The sequence below is a fragment of the Molossus molossus genome, unplaced genomic scaffold, assembly GCF_014108415.1.
Source record: "Molossus molossus isolate mMolMol1 unplaced genomic scaffold, mMolMol1.p scaffold_m16_p_12, whole genome shotgun sequence".
Classification (NCBI taxonomy): Eukaryota; Metazoa; Chordata; class Mammalia; order Chiroptera; family Molossidae; genus Molossus; species Molossus molossus.
In genome coordinates this window covers 12663519-12683373 of record NW_023425347.1, presented here as the reverse complement: position 1 = coordinate 12683373, position 19855 = coordinate 12663519, and the positions used below count along the sequence as shown (strand labels likewise).

At 42.5% G+C, this 19855-nt stretch overlaps 1 protein-coding gene across 2 annotated transcripts in view; it reads right to left on the bottom strand.

The window, feature by feature from the left end:
• Positions 1 to 1720: 1720 nt before the first annotated feature.
• LOC118626472 (desmoplakin) overlaps positions 1721 to 19855 on the bottom strand; it is a 42463-nt gene continuing 24328 nt past the window's right edge. Inside the window, exons 11-24 of one of the 2 annotated variants that reach the window (XM_036256222.1) lie at positions 19564 to 19716; positions 18262 to 18416; positions 16854 to 16980; positions 15915 to 16116; positions 15439 to 15665; positions 14544 to 14710; positions 13968 to 14106; positions 13211 to 13404; positions 11498 to 11660; positions 10930 to 11013; positions 10380 to 10487; positions 9703 to 9801; positions 8443 to 8940; positions 1721 to 5366 (exon numbers count right to left, since the gene is read on the bottom strand). In XM_036256222.1, coding sequence (XP_036112115.1) covers positions 2130 to 5366; positions 8443 to 8940; positions 9703 to 9801; positions 10380 to 10487; positions 10930 to 11013; positions 11498 to 11660; positions 13211 to 13404; positions 13968 to 14106; positions 14544 to 14710; positions 15439 to 15665; positions 15915 to 16116; positions 16854 to 16980; positions 18262 to 18416; positions 19564 to 19716 — 5553 coding nt within the window. In that variant the 3' untranslated portion in view covers positions 1721 to 2129. Of the gene's footprint in view, positions 5367 to 6645; positions 8941 to 9702; positions 9802 to 10379; positions 10488 to 10929; positions 11014 to 11497; positions 11661 to 13210; positions 13405 to 13967; positions 14107 to 14543; positions 14711 to 15438; positions 15666 to 15914; positions 16117 to 16853; positions 16981 to 18261; positions 18417 to 19563; positions 19717 to 19855 lie in introns of both variants that reach the window. The other variant, XM_036256221.1, reaches the window with a different exon arrangement.

Below are 19855 nucleotides of genomic sequence, written 5' to 3'. Positions count from 1 at the left end.
GGTCTCTATAATGGGCTGAACTGCGTTATAGCTGCCGCCACAGTTCAAAATTCTTGTCTAATCCCTAACTCCCAATGTGACTGTATTTGGAGACTGGGCCTTCAAAAGAGGTAATTAAGGTTAAATGGACCAAAAAAAAAAAAAGAAAAGTTAATTAGGTTATAAGAGTGGAGCCCTAAGGTGATAAGACTAAGTATCCTTGTAAGATGACAGAGACTCACCAGAGCTCCCTCCACACTCATCACTGCCTGCAAGCCTGGAAGAGTTGTCACCGGAAACCAGCCCTGGCTGCAACTTGACCTTGGAATTCTGACCTCCAGAACCAAGAAAATAAATGTAAGACATTTCGTCTGAGGTGTCTTATTATGGCGGCCCAAGCTAACAGCCTCCCAGCTCTAGCGTAAAGAATCTCTACTTCCCCAACACAGCCTTTATCACCTACTGTTTTTCTTCTTTCCATACAAGGACTATTTTTGTACCATATTATCCAACCATGGAATCCCAGTTTCTGGCACAATGTGCTGCACATAGAACTCAATAGTTAGTGAATGAAACGAATTACAAGTCTTCCAGATTGGAAGGGGGGCAAGGAGAGTTAAGACACAAATGCTGTTTTCACCCTAAGTACCAAAATAATGAAATATGAAGTATGATCTTTTTTTGTTCTACACAATTAGCATTTCATTTGCTTTTTTATTTTCCCTCTGTGCTATAAAATCTGTTTAACTGTATTAATATATACTAGTGACATATGCAAGTTGCCCCTCTGACTGCTCCGTGTGCTTTCTGTCCCCCATCCAGGCTGCAAAGGCTTGAGGTCAGGAGTCCTCTAAATTCTATTGAATCCTCATAGTACCTAGCTCAATACTAGACCCAATATAGGTATTCAGTAGTCATGTTAATTTAATGACAAATGTCTGACTTTCAAGTTTCTCTTTGAACAGAAGAAGAGGCTTCTATCTCATTGTCCTTCTACAGAGAGCCAAGAACTCTTCAGAAACTATTTTCATAGATTCAAGGACAAGTCTTTTAGGGGACAAAATGAAATACCATGCATTTTGACTATACCCAAAGTAGAATCTTGGCCACCTCATTTTTTTTTACATATTATAATGATGACTTTTGCCTATGCTACTTGGTACTCATTGTCCAGAACAAACTAGAACTGGGTGTTGACCTCTGGCCTGGCCTCTCCACAGGCTTATTTCCAAGGACTCTACCTGGTACACAGCAGGCACTCAAGAAGTGTTGAAACAACTAACTTCAAAGACCAAATTCTAACAAGAATTCAGAATTAAAATCGTTTAAAAATGGTCTTTGTCAATACGTATTTTGAAAACAGATGGTTTTATACATATTTTACTATAATCAAAAAGCTGTTGCTAACTGCCCTTATCTATATAAAGATGTTATTAAATCAAAACACAAAAAATTCAAAAGTCCAAGAGTTTATTGCCAGAATAGCAAACTTCATAGACACCTTTTTTAAGTACATCAAAAATAACAAGCAAAATAAACAGAAAACTTTGACCAAAGAAAAGCAAAGATTGCTGCTATCATGGATATACAGTCAAATTAATACCAAACCAAACAGATACAGAAGAGTGTATGGGTCATACAATCCACATTCCAAAACCAAAAGGAGACTCATTCCTAACGCTTAGGTCTGGTGGGTTTTTCTTGGGGGTGGGGGTAGTTTTCTCCTAATACAGAAAATAGAAATACTGAGATGAGAAAACAAAAAGATGACTAAAATATTAATAATGATCAACTGAATTTTTGCCTCTAAGAATAGAAATCTGTATTATAGGCCAAAAGAAGTTCAAGAAGAATGGATCAAAAATCTAAACACAAAAGAGAAGAAAGAAGTTCTAAATTCAATTTGTGCTATCATTACAATTGATTACCTCTTCATATACGCTGCATCCAGTGTGTTGTATTAGTTAAGGTGAGCTAAGAAGATAAAAAGCCAGAACAGCCTTTACTATTTGATTTCAACCCTGGCTATGTTTCCTTAAGCACAGAAAATTCTATCACTATACTGCAAGCACTAGATTTTCTTTACTATTTAATTAAGTGAAAATTCATATAAATGAAGTCAAGGTACAGCAACCATTTCCAACTGACTACTAGTGCCCAATAGAGCTACTGCTAAAAGAGTAGGAGGAGTAACTGTAGGAAGAATTCCCTGTTGCATCAAAACTTCCTCTCCGGGATCCGCTGAGGGAGCCGGAGCGGGAGCCGGAGCGAGACCCAGAACGGGAGCCGGAGCGGGAGCCTGGGGCAGAAGACACGTTATAAGGGCTAGGCAAGCCCTTGGATGAAACAGAGGCGGCCTCCAGAAGGCGTAGGCCAGTGATATCTTCCACCATGGAGCGATTCATAGCATCCTTATAGGATATTTTTAATTTGGTTTTGGGGCAGGTCAGGATTTTGGCATAGCTGCTGATGTCTTGCAGCCTCTGAGCTGCTCGGCCGTCGATAAACCCCTTTCTGATGGCTTCTTCGATGCTTACCCTCCCATGCACTTCTGGGTCGACCAGGCCTCCAGTGAGGTACTGGAACTCCAGGAAGCGCTGGCCAGCCTCATAGGGAAGCCATTTTTCTTTCACTGCCTCTGCTGCCGACATCTTCTTTCCCTTCACTCCTTCAAAGCCAATGAAGGCTTTCTGAGCAGGCTTCAGCCTGGTGGCCATCTCCTGGTCAATCAGGCCCTGGGAGATGGCATCCTGAAGTGACAACTTCTGACCAGTGGTTGGGTTGATGATGCCACCTGTGCAGGCCTGAGCCTCCAGAAGCCTCTGACCAGTGATGCTGTCCACAATGCCCCGCTCTATACCTTCCGCAATGGAGATCTTCTCCAGGTTCTCTGTGTCAAAGATAGCTGCAATGGGGCCCGATTCCTCCAGGGTGTCAGACAGGGAGCTGCGCTTGATGGTTAAATTCCTGACGCTGGATATGGTAGAAATCTTACTTACTGACTCATGTCGGGAGTTGCTAAAAACATCATCACTGACACTACCACCTATGCTACCGCTGTTGCCAACACCATTTTTCAAGGAGATCATGTCAGCAAACTGAGTGAGGCTGAGGCTGCCGGATCGGTACTGATCAAAGAACTTCCTGTCAACAAGGCCCTTGTCAAGAGCATCTTGAATATCATACTGACTGCCTGTCTTTCTATCTACCAGGACCACCCTGGTGGAGCCGTCAGATCCAGTGATGGTGATTTCTTCCCACTCACACTCCTGTTCACACAGTTCTTTAAAGGTTTCATAATCGATAAGGCCTTTCTTGTAAGCCTCCTGAACAGACATCTCCTTGTTGGTTTCTGGGTCCACGATGACCACTCTACGCTTCCTCAGGGTATTCTTTTGTGATGTCTGCACCTGCTTCTTCTTTTCTTTCAGTGCCAGTAGACAGAGCCCCGTTTCCTCATCTTTGATGCATCTTTCTTTTAGTTGTAGATAGGTAAGATTTTCTTCAGTGTTTGGGTCAAAAAATCCTTTTGTATCATCAGTTGGATCTGACAGAATCTCACTGAGCTCCTCATTAAAGTAGCCCCTCTTGTATGCCATGTCAACTGGTAATCGGTGGCTCTCCTTCGGGTCGATGATCCCACCGGTTGCAATCTGTGCTTCTAATAACCGAATGCCATGGCCTTTCTCAATGAGTTCCTTGTTCATGGCTTGGAACAGAGAGATGATGTTTCCCGTTTCGGGATCATTATACCCAGTGACAGCTCGTTCTGCAGACAGGAGCTTCTCTTTGAACTCAATACCCACCAGACCTCTTTTATAGGCTTCCTCCACTGTTAACCTCAAGTTGCTAACAGGATCCACTATAAAGCCAGTAGCTGCCTGGGCTTCCAGCAACTCCAGAGCAGTGCCAGGTCGGACCAAGCCAATTTTCATGGCCTCATAAATGCCAAGCTTCTGTTTTGTGGTCTCATTGTAAATGCCGGCTATGCAGCTTGAACCTTGAAGGAAGTCCTTAATTCTCTCACCAACCTCATCGTAAGAGATTCGACCTGATTCCAGTTCATTTACAGTTTTTAGAGGCAATATTCCAGAATCCACTAGCTCAGAAACGGTCACAGGTTGTCTGATTCCTTGAAAGGACATACTTCTCTTCTGTACTGACAGGAAGAGCAGACCAGTGTGAGGTTCAATTCTGCACCGTTCCCTCAGCTGCATGTAACTGACCTTCTTTTGGGTGACTGGATCCACAAAGTTTTTCTGACTATCTCGGGGATCATTCAGGGACCGATACAAATCTCTGTCAATCAGTCCACGGGCCAAGGCCACATCTTTCGGCAAAAATACACTGTTCACAGGGTCCACTATACCCCCTGAGGCAATCTGGGCTTCTAGCAGACGCATTCCAGTTTCTCTGTCAATCAGATTTTTCTTGATGGCTTCTGAAAGGGACACTGTCTTGCCTGAAAAGGGGTCATTAAAACCAGTGATCGCTTTTTCTGCTGTATATATCTGTTGGCGGTCATCGAAGTCAATGAGGTCTCGAGCTATTGCACTGTCAACAGTCAGCTTCTCATTCTTATGGGGGTCAATTATACCACCTGTAGCTGCCTGGGCCTCCAGAAGCATGACTGTGGATTCTGGGGTGATTAGCTTCTTTCTCTTGGCCTCTACCAAAGAGTACTTTTCCTTAGGGGAAACAGAAGCTCCAGCGATAGCTCCTGCACCCCGAAGGAAAGGCTGGATTTCAGAGGCAACTTCTTCCACTGACTTTTTCCCCTTCAACAGCTTGTCCAAGGTTGTTTTGTCAATCAGCTGGCACTCACAGAGCTGCATCGCCGTCACCTTCTTCCTCAGTCCGTCAAACACCAGCTTGGAGGAGTCGACGGTCCATTCATACTCAGTCTGGGTCTCCCGATGGGACCCATATGGGCGCTGTTTGAGTTTGTCGATTTCCCTCTGAAGTCGGCAGCGTTCTGTTTCCAGCTGTGACTGTGTCTCCCTGGTAGAATCCTCCAGCTTTCGCCGGCACCTCTCTTCAATCCTCTTGATCTCTGCCTGGAGTCTTTCGATCTCACTCCGAAGGCTGTTCTTCTCCCTCTCGCTCTTTTCTCTCTCGGACTCTATCTTTCTGATAGCCTCTTCTTTGCGGGAATATTGAGTTTTCCACTGATTCAGGTCATTCTGGATTTGCTGTTTCTCACACTCAAGGCGCTGCTTCACCCTACTCTCCGCCTCGAGAGTCGCTTTGGCGCGGTTCAGCTCGTCCTCCAGCCGCTGCAGCCTCATCTTGTCCTGCTCCAGAACTTTGATTTTCATCAGAAGGCTCTCTCTTTCCTGCACCACCTGAGTGCACTGGTTCTTTGATTCGTGAATCCTATTAGATGCCTAGAATTTAAAATGAAAGAAATGGGAAAAACATATTTGGATCATATCATATGACTTCCACAATTTAACCTCTTTCCCACATTAAAAAACAAAACAAAAAACTTGTCTACTTATTTTCCCTTTCTTTGTTTTTCCTGAGTATACTGTGATTTTGTTATCTTATAAATGCGTGAAAAAAATTCTGTAGATGTATGTTGCCACTTTGAAAAATGGCTTCATTGTCTACGGCCATACCACCCTGAATGCACCCGATCTCGTCTGAAAAATGGCTTCATACTTACTATTTTTTTCCATAAAAGGAACTAGAAGTTGTAGAACTATCTTATTAACAGCAATTATAGTTTGAAAAAATATGGGAGTCATGCTCCAGGTAATTTCACCTGCTATTCCTCCACCTCATCTGTTACAGCTATACTATGTTTTTAAAAGCAATAAAAATCTCTGCACATATACATACCACACACCCAGCCCCACACAAATATTGTCTATATTAGTTAAATGTATTAGAAGTTAAAGAAGTTATTTTTAAATTTGGGGTTAAAAAATAAAAGCCAAACAAATGAAGCCATGATCAAGACAGTAGAATAATGCATGCAGAAAAATAATGTACAAGAGAAAAAGCGATTTCAAAACTGCATAGAAAAATCCTATGGCATGGCTTTTATTTAGAAAAGTTTTAATTAAAAATGTAGGTCAGCCCTGGCCATTTTGGCTCAGCAGTTAGGGCATCAGCCTGTGGACTAGAGGATCACGGGTTCAATTCCTGGTCAAGTGCATGTACCTGGGTTGCAAATTCAATCCCTGATCCTGGTTGGGATCCTGCGAGAGGCAACCAATCGATGTGTCTCTCTAGCATCGATGTGTCTCTCTCTCCCTCCCTTCCTTCCACGCTATCTAAAAATCAATGAAAAAATATCCTCAGGTGAGGATTAACAACAACAAAAATCTAGGTCGTAGCTCAGTTATCTAGAAAACAGAGTGAAACACTCAGAGGACGTGATCTCAGGTGTTATACCCATGCTAACATTATAAAAGCAAAGCCAAACACAGGTCACACAGCAACTGGCATTGATACAGTGACAAAATAGAAGGGCAAAGGGCACTGAAGTTACTTTAGAGCAGTTGTCTGGATGATGACAGTTAGAAGTAGAGTAATAAAAAGAAAAATAAGACTTTCTACAAGCATCCATCTCAGTAGCAAGAGCACAGTTCAGACAGGGTGATAATAAAGTGAATTATTTGACAGACAGTGGAGCTGTGATCAAATATTTGTGAATACCTCTAAAGCCTGCTTTTGGAATTTCTCAATTTCCTGTCTCAAATTTTCCCTCTCTCTCTGTAAATCATTAATCAGCCCCTGCAGTTCCAGGGTTCGGTTGTTGCTGATCTGCAGTTGGCTCCTTAGTTCAGAGATGGTTGCGTTTTTATCACTATCCACTTCACTTCGGCCCCTCCTGAGGTCATCATATTCCAGCTTCAGGTTCCGTAGTTCTTCCTCCAACATCAAGTGCTCCTTGGTCAAGTTCTCTGTGAGAGACTGCAGCCTCTCGATTTCTATTTTGCTTTCATTTAAGCTTCTGCTTTTATCTTCTATCGCCTTTTGGAAATGCTCATTCCTCAAGTGAGCCTGTTTGACATTGTCTTGTTCCTGGAGCAACTGGCGCCTCAGGGCCTCTACCTCCAAGGAGAGCCTCCTCAGCTCTTCCTGGGTCCTCTGCTTCTCCCGCACGTGGCCGTCCAGCACGTCCCTCTGCTGCCGGAGGTCATCCTCACTCTTTTTCTTAACAATGGACACCTGCTCCAGCTGCTGGGTTAGGCTGGTGATTTTTATTGCTTGCTCCTTCAAAGACCTCCTCATGCCTTCCAGCTCCTCCTCTAGCTGCTTCCTCTTGCAGGAGTCTTCTGAGGCCGTCCTCTTCAGACGATTCAGCTCCTCTTCCACTTTCTGCTTCTGCAACTGCAAGTCTTTCAGAGAATTCTGGAATCTTGTGATGTCCTGGTCCTTCACGGTTCTCTCCTGGGAAATCCTTTCGTAGTCAATTTTCAGGCGCGTTAGTTCTTTCTCCTGAACCCTCAATTTGGTTATCGTCTCTGTTGCACTGTTATTTGCTTTCTGCAGATCATATTGGACCCTTTGTAATTTAGCATTTTCATCTTCCAGGCACTGGCGTTCATTTGTTTCTGTTTCTATAAGTTGTTTTAGCCTTTCTATCTCCTTGTTTTTATCCTGGATTGTCTTGGCAGCATCGTCGAGAGACTGTTTGTATCTCAGGCTTTCTTCTGTTCGCATCTGAGTGACCTGTCTCAGCTCAATCTCCAGCTGCTGCTTTCTCTGAGACACCTCTGAGCCAGTGGCCTTTTGCTGCTGGACATTTTCTTCAACCCTCCTGAGATTCTCTGTGGTCTGGGCTAAAGTGCTCTTCAGCCTCTTAACTTCCTCAGACAGGCTCCTGTTTTCTCTGGTGAGGTTGTCTATCTGGGCTCGGTAGCCACTGGTGTCGTCTTCCCTCTGCATGGTGAGCTTGTGGATGGTCGTCTTGGTGATGTTGATCTCAGTCTCGAACTGGTTTTTTAAGCTAATGATTTCCTCATCGTAATTGTTTCTTACCTTAGCCAGTTCATTTTCGTATTCCCAGCGGCGCTTGGCCTCCTCCTGAAAGTCAGTTTTGAGTCTTTCAATCTCCTTATTTTTGTCCTGAATGGTCTTTGCAGCCTCCTCCAGGGACTGTTTGTGTCTTGCGTTGTCCTCAGAGCGCTGCTGAATGACCTGCTTGAGTTCCATCTCCAGGTGCTGCTTCTTTTGCATCATCTCTGAGCCACAGGCTTTTTGCTGAAGGGCAGCTTCCTCCGCCCGTCTTCGCTGCTCAGTGGTCTGTAGGATACTGTCATTCAGCCTGACAATTTCATCCTTCAGATCTCGATTTTCCCTTGAGAGTCTATCAAGCTGGTTTCTAAGATTTTTTGAATCATCCTCTTTTTGCATGCTTATCTCTTGGATTGTGGTCTTCGTAATGTTAATCTCTGTTTCAAACTTGTTCCTTAAATTACTCATCTCCTCATTATAGTGGTTTCTTACCTTTGCCAGCTCACTTTCATATTCTCTCTTCCGGGCACTCTCCTCCTGCAGAAGAATCCTCAACCTTTCTATCTCGTACTCCTTATCTTTGATGGCTTTTTCAGACTCTATTTTTTGCCAACCAAGGCTCTCCTTTTCACATTGCCTTGCTTTCTGCAGTTGGTCATAGTCACTCTTCTGTTGGTCAAATCTGTCTTCCACGGCCTTCCTTCTTCTCTTCTCGTCTTCAATCTCGTAAGTCAGTCTGGTGATCTTCTCGTTGAGCTCTTTTATTTGGCAATAGCACTTGTCTAGATTTTGCTTGGCTGCCTTTCCATCCAGCTCAGCTTGTCGCTTTAGTTCCTCCAGGCTCACAAGCTTTGCTTTGAACTGGGAACACTCTGTCTGGTATTTCTGCAGGTTCTGATCCAGGAATTTGTTCTTATTGCAGTTTTCAGAGTTGGCGTCTCGGGCCAGTCTGAGCTCCTCTTCCAAAACTTCAATCTTGGTATTTTTCAGCTATAAAAGTAAAACCAGAAATATGTTGAAAGAAAACATCTCATATCACAAGAAAGAAGCAGTACGTTCCCCCTCTCAGACCAATGTACATTCTCATTTCTCTTTACACACCCACATAAGCACACATATACAGACACACATACAAGCACACACCACACAAAAGCACACACATAGAGTGATGTAAACAAAAACTACTTGACAAAAATTCAAGAAATTTGTATTTTCCTCATAATCCTTCAACTGCTTGTATGATCTTAGTAAGTGATATACCTTTGAGTTTCAGCTTTCTTTCTATAAATGAGGTAATTTCTTCCAAGATCAAAAGCTTATAATTTTATGTTATGTTTTCTTTATTTCAAGGTATACAGTAAGTTTCCATATAAACTCAATTCAAGAATGAGAAATGAGGAGTAAATTAAACAATCACTCAACATGAAAAATTCAAATGCAACTCATCCAGGATGTTCTCAACCTTAATTTAACACAAAGAAATAAAGCAAATTCCTTGACCAAACTTTAAATGAAATTACTGGTTTGGGGCAAGGTAAAATAGCTATAATTTTGCAATTACCTATGGTATTTTGAGCAGTGTAATAGAGCATGGGACTAACCCCAGGCTCATGCACAAACTGTAATACTAATTGTACAGAGAAAATATAGTTTTACCAGTAAGTATGCCCAAATCCATGTTATAACATGGCAGTAATAATATGGTTCTATTTTCTTTTTTGATGCCTCAGAGAAATGAAATAAGCAAATTACCTTCAGGTCTTCCAAACTCTTCAACATCTCACTTAAGAATCTGTAATAGTCTCCAGACCTTGTAATGAGTTCTATGTACCGGGCATGCATATCTGCAGCCTGGGAGAAAAGGTGAGAAAGAAGATGAAAATATTACATTCCAACAACGTCCTATGCAAGTTGACCGATTTTGTTTCTAAAACCATGAAATAGTAAAATTATAACTGAAAGAGTTAATTCCCTTCTTTCATGCATGCTAATGCCAAATTCTAGCAGTACACTAAAATAAAGGGCTAAGTCATTGTATTTCATCCTCGTCATTCCAGGGTGTTTCCCTACACCATCTGACAGGTGGCGTTCTCTGACATCTTCAGGGAAAAGTTGACTTTTAAAAATCCACAAAGTATTTTCCACTTTTTAAAAGTCTCCCTCATTCCATCCAGAATTTAAGATGAATTTCTGCACACATTCTAGTAAATAGACAACAGACTCAGACATCTTCCCATCATTTCTGAAGATGCATCACGTATTGATGACTCACACTAGAAGGAACATGACCTTCCAGTCAGCCTTTCTGAGTGGATACCCCATAACAAGAGGTGGATTTAGGGACTGTATGGGAGACAGAAAGAGGGCGGGGAAAAGGGAAGAGGTAGAAGGAAGGGTAGGCCCTAAAAGATATGTAATGACATACATACCTCTTGCAGAATCACCCCAGAAGGAGACTGGACCATGGTCCTCTTAATAGGTATGTTCAGTAGAGTTTCCAGTCCCGATGTGTATGATGCCAGCTGCAGTTCATAATCCTGCAGAATAACACAGTTTAAGGAAAACATCCTCCGTGAACTTACAAGGAATCACTGACAGCTACAATTCCAGTTTTAAATCATCAAAGTGTATTTCTGTTGACCAACCCCAAAGGCCATCATGTGCAGCTAGTGCCCAAGCACCTAATGTTACATTATTAACCCAGGCAGTACATTTTATGTGCTAGCTAGAGGATTTTGCACATGCCGCCAGTCTAAAGAATGAATGAAGACCTGCCCATTCCCACAGATATTGCCATTATATAATGAATTCAAGTTAATGGATAATACATTTTTATGGTTTGTTTAGGAGAGAATATATGAAATTCATAATATATAAAATGCAAATATTTAAGTTTATAATCTTAAAAGTGAATCAGAAAATAATGCAGTTAATAATATTCTTGATGAAACACCAACCTTCTTTGAAAAGCCAGCATACCTTAATTGAATTTGCACAAAGTTCGGCAATTTTTTGTACTTCTTCTGCTTTGTCTCGTTTGCCAGAAATTTCATTATGCAAGTTCTACATAAAAAAATAAAATATTATTTACAAAGGTTAAAGTGTATAAATATTTTTAAATAGATGTTATTTTACCTTCTAAGCACTGTTTGCTTTCCCGCAGTTTATTACTGCGTGGACTAACCTCACATTCTCAGTTAAACCTTCGGGGGTGAGCATATGTTCCATTCAGAAAAGAGAACAAAGCTCTTCAGTTTCTTATTATCTACCTAAAAGGTTACGTTCTAGTCAGAATTCTTTTCTAGCCCTTTCACCTCAGTGTATAAAAATACTTTAGTACAACATTACATGATTTCTATATTCATAATTGCATTTCTTTGTAAATATCGCAACTGTTTTCCTCCGGGCAGCCTTTAAGCATTCACAGAATAGGTTAGTGATACTAAGCATTTCAAACCTAGACACTGCTATGAAGACCAGAGGAAAATACAGCTTACACCCAAATAACTTCAAAACAGTCATAGAATAATGACAAGCTGACTTTTACCTTCTGCTCATTCAAAAATCGCATGACTGTGTTGGAATCTCCAAACTTCATGGATTCTAAGGAATCCTGGCGGCGTTTGGCGTCATAGAGCCACTTGCAAAAAGTCTGATAGTTATCACGATAATTCCTCAGTTGCTTGATTTGTTTCTCCAGGTCCCATAATCTAGGGAAAACACACATAAAATGACTTAAATTGTTAGAGCACTGCTGTTGTCCCTCAAAGTATCAATAGAGTTCCCCCATGACCAAGCAATTCCACTGCGTATACACCCCAGAGAAATGAAAACATACATCCACACACAAAAGTACACAAGATGTTCACAGCAGCTTTTTTCACGATCATCAAAAACTGGAAACAACCCAAATACCCACCAATTGACGAAGGGTAAAAAAATGTGTAGTATATCCATACAAAAGACATTATTCCACCATAAAAAGAAATGGAGTACTACACATGTTGCACCATGTACGAACCTTGAACACAGTCTGCTAAGTGAACAAAGCCAGTTATGAATGACCATATGTATGACTCTATTTATATGAAATGTCCAGAACAGGCAAATCTATACAGACAGAAAGTTGGGAGCTGGTGATGGCTGGTGGGGAGAGGGTTTCTTTGTGAGGGTGACAAAAATGTTCTGAACTTAGATTGTGGTGATGGTTACACAGTTCTGAATATACTGAAAACCACTGAATTATACACATAAGTGGGTGAATTGTGACATGTGAATAACACATCAATAAAGATGTCTTAAAAAGCACTGCTAGTCCTGGCCAGGTGACTCCATTGGTTGGAGCATGGTCCCTTACACCAAAGGTTTCAGGTTTGAATCCCAGTCAAGTCACATACTGATGTAGTGAGTTCAATCTCTGGTTGGGGTGCGGACGGGAGGCAATCGATCAATGTTTCTCTCTCACATCAATGTTTCTCTCTCTCTCTCTCTCTAAAATCAATAAAAACATCTCCTTGGGTGAGGATTACAAATAAATAAATAAACAAACAAACAAACAAACAAATAAATAAAAGCACTGCTAGTAAAATGAACTACAAGCAAGATTCAGGAGATATTTTTAAACCCTCATGTACAGTAAGGCATTTTTTTTTTATCCTCACTGGAAGACATTTTGTTTTTGCATTTATCTTCAGATTGAGCCGGAGGGAGAGAGGAGGGAAGAGAGAGAGAGAGAGAGAGAAACATCCATGTGAGAGAGACACATCGAGTGGTTGCCACCCACACAACCCCAACCAGGGCCGGGGACAAACTGCAACCGAGGTACGCGCCCTTAGCAGGAACCGAACCCAGGACTCTCTGGACCGCAGGCCGACGCTCTAACCGCTGAGCCAAAACGGCCAGGGCCAGGCATTTCTTTTGTTGAGATTTAATTTTCATAAACTTTTAGTGAAAACATATCTACTTCCTCCAACGGTGGTAACACAAGTTTGTTTCTAGGGTTCAGAATAGCTTCATCAATGTCGTCTACTATTTCCCCGAGGACCTGGATGGCACCTGGCAGGGCTGGTTCAAGCTTGGCTATTGTGATGTATTGTTTCTCCATTTCCAACAAAGCTGCCTACAGGCCGTCCACAAATAGAACACTGGTATTAACTAACTTCCATACAAAACAAAACCATTATTTTTGTAGTGATTATGTCAAGTGACATTATCTTAGGAACAAACACTTGGGAAGAAAGTGCAGGAGGAGGGGGCTTACCTGTAGTCTATCTGTTTATCTATCCTCTGCCAGCGATCTGTCAGCTGTGTGACTCTTTCACTGAACTTGCCCAGATCCAGGTCATAAAGTGGATACTGCTGGGAAGTCTGGGAGTGGATCTGCTGGGCTTTCTGCAGTTCTGTCTTCATGGTGGCCAGCAATGACTTCTTCAAGTTCAAGTCATTTTTTATTTTCTGTCATCAGAGAAAAAAGAATACAAATTCATCTCATCTCCCACTTCACGCCTCACTTGCAAATCACCAAATGAAAAAAAAAGTTTATAAAACTCTTTAGACGATTCATATTTTAAGTGATGAACAATTCAGGAAAAAATATTCACTGATTGCATTTCCCAATATTTGTACCAGTGACTTAGCTCCTTGTGCTACACGTAAAAAAAGGGTTACGTGTAAATTAGTTTGAGAAATGCTAAATATTACACTCCATCTACTCCTGAATAATTATTACATTTATTAATGCATTAATGGTTCTGAGAAGTCCTAGAATAAAGAAACCAGTTTAACTGAGTTACCTAGCATTCCGCAGACTAATCTCACCACAGATCACTTTCTCACACAGTTCCTATTAACACACTTTGGAAAGCAGTGTACTGGAGATAACAATCAATATACACATGTGAGGCCAATGAAATCCGGTGATCCTCAAACACGTGAAGACTTAGTGATGCTTTCTCCCTGGGGACTGCATCCTATATTATTTCCCTAAACTGGGCCACCGTGAGGTCCTTTCCCATCACCTTCAGTCCACAGCGGTAAGCTTCCACTTTGTCCAGATCCAGGCAGACAGTCTCCTCCTCAGTGAGCCTGGCTTCGTACACCTTTAACATGTCTTCCGTCTGCAGAATGGCCTGGAGCAGAGCTCGCACCGTGCATAAGCTGCAAAGACCAAAGAGGCAGGCGGTACTGTGGGTGATTTCATTAAACTCTGAACATCTGGCTCCCGCCACTAGCAATGAAAAGAACAATATGGAAGCAGACAATGTATTTTGCCTAGATTATAAGCTGCAGGAGCACCCCCTCCCACTCCCCCATCATGCTCTAGACCACCATTCTGCATTAACTAGAGAATTCTAAGTTCTGGCCTTTCGAGCACACCTGAGCTGTAAGACACGTTCGATCTCAGAGCAGTGGAATTAATACCCCTGGTCAGGGGAGCCTCTCTCAAAAGCACAGAAGAATGTTAAGGAAGCCTCTAGTGAAAGCCAAAACTATATGGGAAAAGATTCTGCAAGCAAGGGTATAAAGCAAGTAAGTCTGACAAAATGAAGTCTGAGCAAAGCAAAATGTCTGCAGCAAGCATTAGTTGGGATTACCTATTTAAATAGCCGTCTGTGACACCATTGATATTTTCCAGTTTCTGAAACAGCCCAAACACCTCATTTTGTAAATAGCAGTATTTTTCCGAACCTCTGAAGTTAGCTAGCATATCTTTAAGCTGGTTGAGAACTTCAGCAATTGCTTGAGAATCATTCTGCACAGCCTGTCAAGAAAGAAAGAAAGCTCTTTTGATCTAGCAGTGTGACTCCCGTGATCATTTTTGTCTTTAAATAGTTCAGTAAATGTAAAGGATTCAAGAAAGAGACTGACTTGACCTTTTGCTTCCTTCTTCAGGGAGATCTCATGAACAGAGTGTTACTGGGCCCCCTTACTTAGAACTGACACCCTGGACATTCCCATGCAGTGCCCAGGCCTGGCTCAGCGGAGATCTCTGAGCTACAAGCCAAACACATGGGCCGGGGTCCCAGCTCCATCAGTGGCTTTGAACTTTTACTCCACCAACCAAATCTCTCAGGGCCGATTTCCTGACTATAAATAAAGATAATTCCACCTGTCTAGCCCATATCATAGGTTGTTTTAGGCAGAAGGCAAATTAATGTTTGTGAAAACGTTTGAAATGAACAAAGTGCTACATGGCACCAAAAAAATAAAATAAAACCACTATTGCCTGATTCAGCAACCCACAACCGAACAGCAAAGGTGGCCTAACCCCCAGCCTGGTACATGTCTACAGATCTGGAAGCACAGGAAAGAAAAAAAAGAAAGCATGCCAGAAACCCATTTTCTTGAACATTAATGTGTCTTGCCTAAAATTATGTGTCTTGCCTAAAATTATGTGTCTTGCCTATAAATAGTTTTGTTTTTTTTTAATTAGTCTGCAGATAAATATATATATACCTGGAATCAGGCAAAATAGGAATGGACACCTACCTTGAGCTCGTTTATTTTCACTGTGATGTGGTGCGAAGACCCCTGGTCCGCCAGGAGGATGTTCTTAAGGGCCATCCTGCCCTCGCAGAGCTCCATCTGCCGGCGGATCTTCTGCAGCTCGATCAGCATCCACGTTTCCTGCTTGTCATTTTCTCTGTTGGTTTCAATTACTTTATTATGGTTGACATCTTGGCAGGAACCAAGATGAGTGATTTCGGTTGTGGTTACTGTAAAAATATGTCGGGACCACAAAAATCAGAGAATTCCTAGTTAGAAGGGTGCTAGGCTTCAGGGAAAAAATCCATACTGCATAAAAGTGTCGCTACTTCCTTTGATTTGATTCTGAAAATTTAGCGTATACATGAATTTTGATGTATGATTTTTCAAAGAAATGATTCTGAAACCAGTTTTATGCCAACTTGCTTTCTACACCTGCATATACAGTTGATACAGCGAGCGAGAGGTGCCACACCGACCTGTCTGGTGCTGGGGGTGGCCGGGGAGCTGGATGACCAGCGTCTGGTAGTGCTTCTGGGCATCTGTGAACTGAGACTGCATTTTCCGTTTGTCGTCATCGCCAAACATCTCCGAGCCTTGGCTGTTTCTGATGAACTCTTGGTAATGTAACTCAAGGTCAGATATTGTCTTCATGTAATCTTCCTGCCGCATTGTTTTCAGCTGGAAGTAAACCAGGCAAAGTGATTTACGGTGGCCCCAGAGTGCCCCCAAGACAAAGCCTGCTGGGAAGTGCCCTGTGCGCCATGGGGCTCAGGCGGCGCTCATCACAGGCCCCCTGAGACAAGAGGGCTTTCAGGCCGTGCAGATTGCTCATAAGAAGTAGCACTGGGTTGCCCATTTCTTTTTCCCTACAGAATTTTATTCTTCAAAGGAAATAGTATTCAGAAGCCCCAATGTGAAGTAGGTCACAGCAAAGCTGCTCTGACTAAAGAGAGAAAAGATTAAGAGGAGCCAAACAAAGGCCCATTTTGTGCCCCTCTCCTCACCTGGAATTCCTAGACCCCCCGTTTGAGAACCATTGATCTCGAGCGACTAATGCTTTGATGTTCTTCCAAGAATCCTATTCTGCCTTTTACTTCTGTGATACCCAGTCAATAATGTATAGCCTGACTTTCCAATACATCTAAGGAGAATAGGACCTTATGGTATTATAGGATCACGTGCCTTTTATACAGGGACTCCTGGCCTGTCAGGGAATTTTAATTAGTCTCGCAACCAGCCCCATGTGAATTCCTCCCATTCTGCCCTGGACAGGGCAGGACCTCTATGGCAGGATGAGCTGATTCTCTCGATGAGATACAGCAGCAGCTGCACCGCTACAAGGTCTGACTGGAGAACACACTGTGGGGAGCAGCTTGGCGACTCCTCCAGGCAGCCGGGTGGTCCCGGGGACGTACCTTGGCAATAGTCATGGCCCTGATCTTCTCGATGTCGATCATGCAGTAGTGCCAGGACACCAGGCTCTTCATGTTGATGTACAGCTGGTTCCACAGAGCCAGGATGGCTTCGTAGTACTGCTCGATCCTAGGAAGCACGAGGGAGACACACTGAGCCCGCCTTTCAAACTGCGTCCCACACGGAAGCTGGCCACGCTTACATGACTGCCCGAAACACTAACGATCTCGTGGGAGAATGTATAATTTTCAAAATATTCAACGTTGCAATGCTTTGGACTAATTTACTCCCCAAAAGTACATTCTCAATAATCTATATTAGTATAGGTAGTTTCAATCATTTTGAGAAAAATATACAGTGTATTTTTTTGGGGGGGGGCTATGTTGTTTGTTTGCAGAACACACTATATTTTTGAATCCTACCTGAGGATTTTTTTTTTTTCTTCAGGTAGAATAGAAGGGAGAGAGAGAGAGAGAGAGAGAGAGAGAGAGAGAGAGAGAGAGAGAGAGAAACATCGACATGTGAGAGACACACTGACTGGCTACCTCCTACATGACCCCAACCAGGGCCAGGGACTGAACTGCAACCAAGGTACGTGCCCTTGACCAGAATCGAACCTACGACTCTTTCGTCCGTGGGCCAGCCAGGGCATTAAAAAAATTTTTTTTCTTTTCTTTTTTATTGATTTTAGGGAAAGAGGAAGGGAGAGGGAGAGAGAGATAGAAACATTGATGAGAGAGAACATCGCTTGACCGCTTCCTGCATGTCCCCCACTGGGCATTTGGCCCACAACCTGGGCATGTGCCCTGACCAGGAAGCAAACCGGCAACCTCTTGGTACACGGGTTGATGCTCAACCACTGAGCCACACCAGCCAGGCTGCAGAACACACTTTTTAATGAACAGGGTCTAACACTGGGAAGGACAGCAGGGAGGGTATGCTCATGGGATACTGATGGCTGCCAGGCTCGGAAACAGGCACATGGGCTCGTTGTGCTGCCCTCCCTGTTCTGAGGGTGCTGAAGACTTCCACAACTAACAGTTTTGAAGAACCTGCCATGGCCAATCTGCTGATGAGTGAATATTGATAGTAAAGGGCATTTTATATTTGCAGCTACATGTAAACTCAGATTGTCTAAGAAGGGAAGAACTTTGAAATAATGCCTTTTAACTATATGACAATTACATACTCCAGCCCTCTTGCAGCCAGACATTCTTTCTGATCCTCCCATAATAACTAGAGTATCCGCAACACAAAATTGTAAGACAGTGGAAGGGGACCTTCATGGGGTTCTTTTCGGGAGAGGGGAGTTCCAGTCACTAACGGTGTGTTTAAGTTTCTTGAATAAGCACCTGCCCCCTTCTGCCCACTCCCGTTCGTGGCGTGGCTACGAGGAACTCCACAACTCACTTGCCAGCGAGGTCCACAGCCAGAGGGTTCGGAGGAGGAATGATCAGGCCGACGGAGGGAACCAGCATGTCCACGCCGCCCGGGCCCGTGACGTACCACTTGCTGCGCTCGTTGTTGTCTTTCAGGATGCACTCGTCCCCTTTGTGGACAATTTTCTGGAAGGCAAGCAACCTGGGTTGGGGCTTTATTCACGACTACACATTTGTATCCTTTTTCTCATAGACAGAAACAGAGATGAAAACGTGCAAGCTAGTTGAGCTTTTTACCTTATTAGTTTTTCTCAAATGAAGATCATCTTTGCACGACCCAACAATACTGATGCTTTACACAATACACGTGAGCCTGAAAGGCGTGTGTAAAGGGAATTGGGTGAAGTCATTTCCAGAGATCGCCTGGGGAACCCACTAAAGTGAGAAACTCTTTTGTAAAGCAAAAACTCACCACATGGCTTTTCATTGTGTGCAGCTTTGTATTTTATATGTTAGATTTTAGCGTGATTTTAGATTTTGTCTCATTCATGTGCTCTTAAAATTTTTACATAAAAAATTCTGGTATCAGGTCCGCAGAAAAATAACTTTCTAAATTAACTCCAACATTTAAATAGCTTCCTCTCTAAGTTAATTTAATACAGGTTCATAAAAGGAGTAGCTAAAATATGACAACTATCTTAACTAGTGAAACGTAATAAGCTTGGTATTTATGTACTTCAATCTCCATTTCAACTTCTTACTTCTCGTCTCCACAGGTCTTGAAACATTTCTGCATGGCAAAATAACTCCATTGTTCATAACATTCATCTAACCAACTAAACACATTTTATATTTCTTAAGTCCTCCACAAGTTTGTAAGAAAATAGAGCTGTGGGAATCACATGAATCATTACTGAAAACAAGTCCCTTTCCATACAAATATTTGTATTTCCCACCAAGCCTGCAGAATTGGTATGCTCAATTATTGCATAAAATCTGCAGTGACAGTCACTTTATATGCAGCAGAATGGTCACGTCTTATACTAGAAGTTTAAAGAGTGATCACAGATAAATAAATTTTGCATTTTAGAAGGAAAAAAGCATGAAGACTTAGAAGAGTTTAAAAATAAGCCCTGTCTGAATACCGACACCATCAGGTGATTCTGGACACAGATGCCCCGCTCGCCCCGCACTTGCTGCCTTGTGTACAAAAAAAAGACATTTCCTGTGGCGCCCACTGGAACTAGATTCAATTCTGCAATTCAGATGGACAGAAATCTACATGCAGAGGAAGGGAGAGCTTGTGTATCGCTCTGCATACATGAGTACACACCTGGTCTTGTTTGTAGTCACACAGAGCCCTGAGAATAATGGGTTTACTGCTTCTGTAATCTGGGTTACGCGGTTTCAGCTGCACAATCTTCTTGGACTTGTTCACCAAGTTCTGTACCTGACGCTTGTATTCAAGGATTTTCTCTCGTTCTTTCTACAATTGCAAATAAAATCATGCCTTAACATAGATTCTCTGTGAATTGTTGATAAGACCTTCAAATGACATTAATATAGCTACTGTGACATTACAAATGACATATTGCTATGTTTGCCTTAGCTGTAAAAAGCCACAA